Below are 9,405 nucleotides of genomic sequence, written 5' to 3'. Positions count from 1 at the left end.
TATATATATATATATATATATATATATATATATATATCAACTAAATTTTTATTATCCGTATTTGCATAATAGAGCGTCAAATTATTTTATTTTCATTGGTGCACAGTTGTTGGAAATTTTATGGTTCGCCGAACGACGCGTCTGTTATTAGCAAAGGGGTTAATGTTATTCAATTCGCATTTCCGTTCGTTTAACATGAGCCTGTTTTACTGATTTAATTGTCAGATAATCGACGGGCATGCGATTAAACTGTTCGCTAAACAACGCTAACAACATCAAATAAAATTCGCATTTATGCGTCTATTGTTTACTGCAGGTCAATTATAAAGCGCGAATGTCTCTCAAAATAAACACGCGAGAGAACCGTCGAAGATGGAAGTGACTTTATTGCGTCTGACTGCACTTTCATTCATTTTCGTCGGAATGTTCATCTTTAGTGCCCTAATTTCTGCCATTTGCGAAGCTACGAGGGATTCAGTATTCGTCGAAGCTCAAGCTGCACCGGAACGCGATTATTCACGCTTACCGGTCGAAGAGAAATGTCGTTCCTTCCTTGAAGCGCGTTACTTGAAGATGTAACGCGCAGTAGTTGCGGCCGAAATCGTTTCTCGAATGACGCAAAGCCGTTCGTCTAAAAGCGGGATAATCCTATTCTCGTCGTAGGCTTCAAACGAGACAGGAATTTACATATTTTCTATTCGGACTGTGACGGAATCGTGAGAGACGTATTTATTTCAGCCGATTTGCATCCGGCATCCACGCCCAACGAAACGTAAAGATTACACACTTGCGTGAAAGAAATATCTGCGCGTCCTGTTCTCGACGCGAATTTATAACGTCGGCTTCTTTATCATTTTTAACACGTCAAGACAAGATGGTACTGAACTCATTTTACAAAAGCAGCGTAAAACGTTTTGAACATAATAACCTTGGCGAGAGAGAGGAGGGAGGAGAGCTGAGAAACGAAAAATGATTACACTATAAGCGTTTTACGGTTAATGATACTTCGACAGTATAACTTTGCGAATTTATCTTCCCAAGTAACTCGCGGAGAAAGGTAAATGTACATAAAATATTCTCGCTCCTCTCGCATAAATTTTGGTGACGTACAATATGTAACACCTTATATTGTTATATACCGATGGTAATGCTTTTCTTCATATTGCTGGACGAATCTCCAACATCATATATTCATTCGACTGTTCGCATTCACCGGACCGTCGCGTCGACCGGCGGGCACGCGAAATAATTTAGTTCGAATGTACAATCGATCGACGACCAGGTACCGGTAGCGATTGTGTTCGACGGGAACCGCCAACTATAAGTGCTATGTAATAAAAGAAACAATAAACAAGTAGTTATATCTGTGCCTGTACCGCAATTCTCACTCGTCGATAATCTAATGCAAAATGCAGCTCGAATTTTAGTCCGCATCTGCAGCTGTGGCCTCGGTCCATCTCCGATACAATATTTCTCTCATATTTATAATGTCCACTCAGTCGCGATCGTATAATAAATCTTTAAATTATTACTGATTTGAAAACGAGGAATGAGAACGTTATAAGCGCAAAAATTGAAAATGCTAATGATTATATTAATACATCAATATGTGCGTGCACGAGACGTACAAATGTTGTGATTACAATAATTACATTAATAAAGTAACGGTGCGTCATTTAATTATACGCTATTTGTGATAAAATATGAATATAAAATTATACAAAGTATTTAATTCAATTTTATCAATCGTGTGATATTTCATTTTCATATTCTCGTTATATTGATAAATTTCGCTTTGCAATCATTTCAAAGTCTCTTTCCTTTATTTTACACATGAGAGAACAAAGTGTCGTTTATATAAATACTTTTCTCTAATTGCCTTTTCAACTTACGTAATAATAATATCTATTATGGAAAAGAAATATTTTAGAATTCTATGAAATGTGCATTAGAAAAAAAGTCTGATTGCATAAGAATTCTGATTGAAAATGGACAAATCAAAAATTTCTGGATAAATTTATTCTAGTTGAGATAATCAGAATTCTAATTGATATAATCAAAATCTTCTTGTTAATTCATTTTCAACTAGAAATTTTTTTCAGTATAAAATAAACTGTATTGTTGAACGTACGTAGTGTTGAACGTGTGTAATTTAATAAAAAACAAGATATCTCTCGGTTAATTGCTTGTCTCTCACTTAATGTAGCCGTTAAAAAATTCGGCGCGCAAATTAATGACTGCTCGATATTTCATTTAAAACAGTATTTAATTAACGCCGTTGACGTCGTTCCACTTTTTAAATGTCGCGATACTTGTTCTTGATGCATTTCGCGCGAAATGGAGTAACAGCACGTTAAGTAAATTTCCATCCTTCGCATTCAACGTTCCTTAATGGAGAGAAGCATCAGTGATTGCCGATGCGCGTTTATTGCATTTTTACTCATCTCAAATTGTCTCTTCAGTTTTCTGGTGATACAGCGGAGTAATAAAATGCATGATGAAACGCGTTTTGGAAGGACCTTCATAAATCGCTATTTCTGTGAATTGCTTTTATGAGCATCGTAAAATATCAGCAAATAACATCTTTTCTATGCACACATATATGTATCGTATACTACATAGCTTTAAAATTTTATTCTAAAAATTTATATTTCTCAATTAAAAAATATATTTACATTGTCAGTGTTAAGATAAGAATGGAAGCTGAAGAACTTAAATAATAAAGAGACCGAAAATGTCCCGAAAATGTTATCGATTTATCAATCGCATTTTACCAGTGCAGCACTTTCGGGACAATTTTATCGTTTGTCTGCGAGAAACGACCAGATGGCCAGATCTTAACGTCACGTTCATTCTCTTCTTACAGTGGTCGACTGCGTGGTGAGCGAATGGAGTCCGTGGACTCCTTGTGATAACGGATGCGGAAGTGGCACTCAAAGGCGCAGCCGGGTGATCGAGATCGAGGAAAAGAATGGCGGAAAGCACTGTCCGCACTTGGACCAGGAGAGGACATGCCGCAGCTTCCAAAAATGTTACGCTGGAATTCGCTCGCAGTCACATGTTAAAAGTGAGCATTGATTATTATCTTAAGGCGATATACGTCGCATTCTACTTTCGGAATACGAGGTCTAATAACAAAATAATTAGACTTTTTGAATTACTCGGCAACGTCCTAGCGACGTGCGATTTGCAGCACTATAATTGTTATAACTTCCGAGTCCTGATTTTTTTAAAATTGTTTAAATCTCGTTTAGTTTCAGAGTTATTGCTATTTGAGTGCAAAATGTGTTTTAGCGTTCGTGTCGATTTTCGCCTCGAAAATGAATTTTTACAATTTTTTTTTTGCCTCAAAGTTAAACAATCAACTGTCAGTACTACAATGGCGTTTTGAAAAGATTGCGCGAAAAAAAATCGCAAAAAGAAACCACAGTTGTGGCGAGACAATTCATGGTTCCTTCATCATGACAATGCGCCTGCCCACTCAGCCTTGTGAATTCGCAAGTTTTGTGCCAAAAATCAGATGACTGTCCTCCCTTACTCCCTGCGACTTTTTCTTGTTCCCAAAATTAAAATCAGTTCGCAAAATAAAAATTCAGTTCGAATCGAAATCGCCACGAACACTAAAACACGTTGCAATCAAATAGCAATAACTCTGAAAATAACGAGATGTAAACAATTTAAAAATTCCAGTTACTCGGAAGATTATAACGATTGTAGTGCTGCAAACTACGCGTTCGCTAGGACGTTCCATTGCCGAGTAATTCAAAAAGTCTGCTATTTTTTGATCAGACCTCATGTTTCCGAAGAACAAGAATTAATCTTTAACTTGAAAGTGTCTGATTTTTTTTTTTTTACGTAAATGATCATCAGTTTTTTACACTACAATTAAAATCACTAACAACATTGTATATACTATTTTAATTGTTTTTCAATTATTTTTATTTTATTAATATTTAAGAACATTATGGATTATAGACTTAATTATAATTTTCTAAAACAAATAAGTAAAAACAAATAAATATTAAATATAGTAAACATTAAATATAACAACTTATATTATAATAACTTATATTATATTATAACAATATATTTAAAGAAATAATGATTTTATCAATACTTTTCTATTGTTAGTTTTCAATAAAATTGCGTATATTTAAATGTTTGTAAAGAATAATTGTTAAAAGAGAAAAAAGATATGTTAAATAATATCTGTAAAGAGCAAAGTTTTACAATTCACATTTTTTTCACCGCTGGGATATAAAAACACTCCAAATGATTATTCCCAGGTTAATTAGACTCATTGAATTTGCACAATGTAATTAGTCTCTCAAATGAGATCACATTTTTTACTCTTATTTCATAAACAAATACAAACAACCTAAAATAATTCAACAAACAATAATTCTTCTTTCAATAATTATTACGACTTGCGGTAATAATCGCGTGATTGTAATTGAAGATAATCGCGTGATTATAATTGAAGATTAAATTATATTGGAGAAAATTGAGATGTAAGAAGAAATATTAATTCCTTCTATATATTCTTTCTTGAATTCTTAGTTTCTGTAAAAATTATAATGGTCTGACATTTCTCATGTCTAAAGCGTTTTCCATGTCTAAAGAATGAAAAGATCCGGATTATCTTCGATTGTATCTAGCGCGATGCGAAATTCTTGACGTCTGTCTACCGCCGTTGTTCGATCCTAGGCGATTTCCTTTCATTTGCCATAGGTGTGACGCTTCTTGAGATTTTTCCGAGCGACGGCAACAGTACGGATGTAAGGATCAAGGATAGGATCGTCGATAAAAGGTAGGTCAAGTCTCCGTGCTCCGGGTTCTTGCGAAATGCGATTTGCCACATGTTCCCAATTCGTGCTGCAGAAACAATGTCTTTCCCATTTTCTCTGATTGCCAGCACAAAAGTAGATAAAACGACAGATTTGTGGGAAAATTAAAGCGCAAATTTGTTTATTATTATAAATTAAACGGTCATTATTGACTATTTCCATTTTTATATTAATATTAGGTTTCTTATGTAAAAGATATGATTCTGAAACTTTTTGACTTTTTAATAATTATGTTCTTTATATTAATAAAATATTTAGTTTTTAAAATTATTTTTTCATTTATAGTAAAATAATCACTAAAATAGTCAGACATTATTATTATGGCAATATTTGTTTGGTCATTTAATGATTAAGAAACGTTAGTATTTTTAGAATTAAATTTCTTTCGCGTTTCAAACATTATTAAAACTTATCATTTATTGACGAAGAAATCCTTTAAAAGTCCTTCGATTTAATTAAATGATGACTAGACAAGTACTCGATAGGAGTGGATAAATGACACTATGTGATAAAATTCTATATGACTTACTGCAGAATATGTTGCCGTTAATGCTTTTAACGCACTTATCCATTTTTCTATGCCGTATATGCACCAATGAATGACACAATTAATAATTTTCAATCGCATTTTGTATGCATTATTAATAGTGCGAAGCGTTCGTGCATAACTAACAAGTTGATGCCCTTAATTTTCAAAGTTCATTATCCTTTCGCGCGATCAAGCATTACGATTCAATTCCATTAAAAGCCTTCTCCGCTTGACGAGGAATACCTCCCATGGGATACATTTTTAATCCCGCGTCGTTCTATAACCAAGGTAGAATCGCCGATGTGTCAAGTATCTAATTTGACACGTGCTCCGACCTGTTACAAAACACGTAGCAAACATCGCATGGCAGTATCGAGATTCCCCTGTGACGTTATGTCGAGCGGGTAAAGCAAACTATACAAGCCGCCAGCGAGCAATGGAGCCCCTTTGGGTTCCATCATATAGTGTGTGCAATGTGTGATGCGGTGGCTAACGAGAAAACATACTGGGGGAACATACACGTTTTGTTCTAGGCTTTGCGATATTTAATATAAAAACCGATATTACACACGTTTCAGAGGCAGCTGCATTCCTTTCACCATTACGTGGAGTTCACGAGGTTGTGGCAAGTTTTTGGAATTGCTTTCGCAAGGTTCGTATCTAATAATAATAGCCGAGTCTAATTTTAATTGGAAATAGTTTTATTTAATAGAACGCTATTTTTATTATCGAGGTCGAAAATCTAAATATGAATCCAGAATGAATATCGAATATCGACCTTCCTCTTCCTCTTGATTCTAGATTTCTAAAATAGTTAAAATTAGTTTCTTTCTTTGAAGATTAAGACTGCTATTTATAATTTGTTCTTGAATAATATTTAAGATATTAATATGGTTCTCTGATTGATTTTTTTTTACATCTTAAGACTGTAGACATATATTGTATTTAAGATAGTTTCAAATATAAGTACTGTCTATGAATATTAAATAAGAATTTATCATTCGACAGATACTTTCAATTTCTTTATATAATAAGTTCTCAGATTTGTTTAAAAACTCATAAAACACAAACCATTTATATTTAACTAAGTAAAGTAAGATATCGTTTGAACTTAAATTGTAATGTCTTTATCATTTATATTTGGCATATTTTAAAATTTTTCATAATTTGCTTCTTAAAATGTTAGAGTAAATCAGAAACTTTGAGCTACATTTTCATGTTAAGAATGAATAAGATGCTTAGTAAAACACTACGCGGAGCTTATAAAAACAGAGTATATATTGCAACGAAGAAAAAAAACAACGACGGATGCTCCGAATACCAGCCATTCTTTTTCGCGGTTAAGTCCTTGCCCCGCGCGTTCAAGCTTTTTGTAACCATAATACTTCGAAGAGACAATAGACTTGTCTTCTTGCGAAAAACGTTTCGCATCTCCGCGGCGGTATGTAAAACTCGGGATTACGCTTCGAGCGAAAAATTATCGCTTCGCGAAAGTCTTCTCTCTTAGCCATCTGACATGATAAAAGCAAGATTCCTTAGTCCACGTGCCCGGCGAGTTTCAAAAAACTTGCAGTATTAATTTTAACTTTTTGATATTCTCATTTATATTGCATGAAACAGAAAACTCGAGAAATCATACATTTTTACGCTAATAAATACGTTATTAAAAAGATTATTCTCTTTTAAGACCAAGATATAACTTCAAACAATTTGAAATGATAGAAAAGGCTAACAGTCAACGCTGTTTAATATTTACTATATTGCTAATATTTACTAATTTTTAAAAATTAAAGTACATAATTAAACGAACGTTTTATTCTACCACTAGGACATTTTCAATATGTTAGTCAAATATATACATAATAATCAATTCTACCTTACAATACATTTTTATAATTTAAATAATCGAAACAATAACTGTCGTGTAAAAATTATGCGGTGAAACAATTACTTCTTTCTTCTAATTCAATAATTTCGAAACGCAATCTGTAGATATTATTTTCTTTGTTGTTCTTTATTTAAAAATATATCACATTCAGTCGGATAGCCAATTGCAATAGCATGATGGAAAGTTTCAATCTCATAAATGTCGTATAAACCTCCAAAAGTAAATCGATCTAGATCGAGACTCATGCTTCTTTGAAAATTGTCCATTGCAATCAGTTCATAAAATTTAAAAATAACAGTCTATTACATTAATCCTTATTAACTTTAAATATTTATTGTAATATATATATATATATATATATATAATAATATATATATAATAGTAATATATATAATAATTATGCTTTACGCCACTTTACGGAATAGGATATATCTATTACAATTGAATATTTTTCTATAATTTAATGACCTTAAAAGTGACGATAAATTCTATTAATCTTATAATTATTTGTAAATTGATTTTGTCATACCTGTCAAAGGAAGCTTAAGGAATGGAATCCTTTGCTTAAAATCATGTAATAAGACGATGCCTTTAACGGAATCTAAACTCCTCAAATTTTGAATACGAAATTCGCATAATAATGAATCGCGTCGCTAACGTGGAAATGAAGCGACTCGATCTAGTCTCAATTAACGTGCACCACGGTTGCGCGACGTAACGTCATGTAAATTAGAGCGTAGCTCCCGACATTACTCTACGACGGTTGTTATCACGAAGGAATCGACCGGATGTACTGGATGCAGTGGTGGAGATAACGGTTGTTTCCTACGGGCGACGTATCTAAAGTAGATAAGCCACGAAATGCGGAAATCTGCGGACGAAAGCAAGTTATTTTGATGATGGCTTATTTATTATCTCTATGTCGCTGTTAAATTAGCTATCTTATTTTTCTCACCTTGTGTAGGTATATCTTTTCATTTAATTCCATTTTGCCTCTCTTATTATAATTAATATAAGATAAATCAAATCAATTGCTTTTTTTTCCATGTTTATGTTACGTACGTTTAAAAAAGATTAATTATATTAATAGAAAAATATATTTATTGCCGAATAAACATATAATTACAGAATTTTTAATTTTGAAATATTTTTAGAATTATACTACATAGATGTTGGAAAGGAATTAAAAGTTAGAAACTAAGAATATACATTAGAATTCGAAGAAATAAAAATAATTCGTAATGTCAACTGAAATTACGTGCCGTTGATAAACAAAAATGGTGAGCGATTGAAATTACCACAGGTTTGTCCATTTGCGTGGAGCGTCCTGGTAACGAGAGTCTGGACAAATACGTGGGCGTGAACAAGTGGAAACTATCGACCAATATTGCTGGTAGCAGTAATCAATACAGCCAATCGACCAGTTCGATCTGTCACGGAAGATGGTACGGCGATTCGAAGCTGGTAGATTGTCACGATTGGCGATGCGTCCGAAAATCGACTTCGTACACCACGCAATGGCTCCGACGTCGACGTCGCAGGGGAGCAAATAGCAATGCCGTCGTCAACAATACGGATAGAGTCATAAGAAGGCGAAGAAGAGGCAGACGACGGAAGAGGAGTAGAAGAAGAAGGCGCGACGTCGCTGTCGCGAAGCGGTGAATGTTTTCCGGAGATTTCTCCGACAGCTCTTGTGAATGTCATCGGTGTTAGAATCCCTTTCTTCTATCTATTATTATTTATTATGCAGGATATATCGTAAGATGTTAAAGATACAAAATGAGATGCTTTGAGAAACTTTATTCTAATTTGATTGAGCAGTCGATTTTTTCGTAGCAAAAATATTGAGGCCTCAATTTGAAATTATAATTAACTGAAAGCCGACACCACTTCGCAAAATTAAGTTTCAAAGCTACAAGTAGATAGACAAACGAAAACTTACTTCTTATTTAAGTTCAAGTGTATTTTAATAAGATTTTAATTTGAGACTATTTCATTACCGAGGCATTTAATTTTAAGAATTAGAAAGATGGCGTTCAATTAAATTTTCGCTGTAGAAAAATTAGCTTCGAATTAGTCAAAGAATTCATTCTTAAAATGTATGCAGACTTTATATTACAATGTATCCTGTATATATATAT

General features: G+C 33.4%; 1 protein-coding gene across 1 annotated transcript in view; it reads left to right on the top strand.

The window, feature by feature from the left end:
* The window catches only part of LOC105626351 (somatomedin-B and thrombospondin type-1 domain-containing protein), an 11,926-nt gene extending 3,000 nt beyond the window's left edge, over positions 1 to 8,926 (top strand). The window contains exons 2-5 of the mRNA XM_012207653.1: positions 2,867 to 3,067; positions 4,732 to 4,810; positions 5,955 to 6,028; positions 8,568 to 8,926. Coding sequence (XP_012063043.1) covers positions 2,867 to 3,067; positions 4,732 to 4,810; positions 5,955 to 6,028; positions 8,568 to 8,926 — 713 coding nt within the window. The remainder of the gene's footprint in view (positions 1 to 2,866; positions 3,068 to 4,731; positions 4,811 to 5,954; positions 6,029 to 8,567) is intronic.
* The last annotated feature ends 479 nt before the right edge of the window (positions 8,927 to 9,405 follow it).

This window comes from Atta cephalotes (assembly GCF_000143395.1).
Source record: "Atta cephalotes unplaced genomic scaffold scaffold00005, whole genome shotgun sequence".
Classification (NCBI taxonomy): Eukaryota; Metazoa; Arthropoda; class Insecta; order Hymenoptera; family Formicidae; genus Atta; species Atta cephalotes.
The sequence above is the reverse complement of the archived record's forward strand: the minus strand, read 5'-3'. Positions and strand labels throughout refer to the sequence as shown.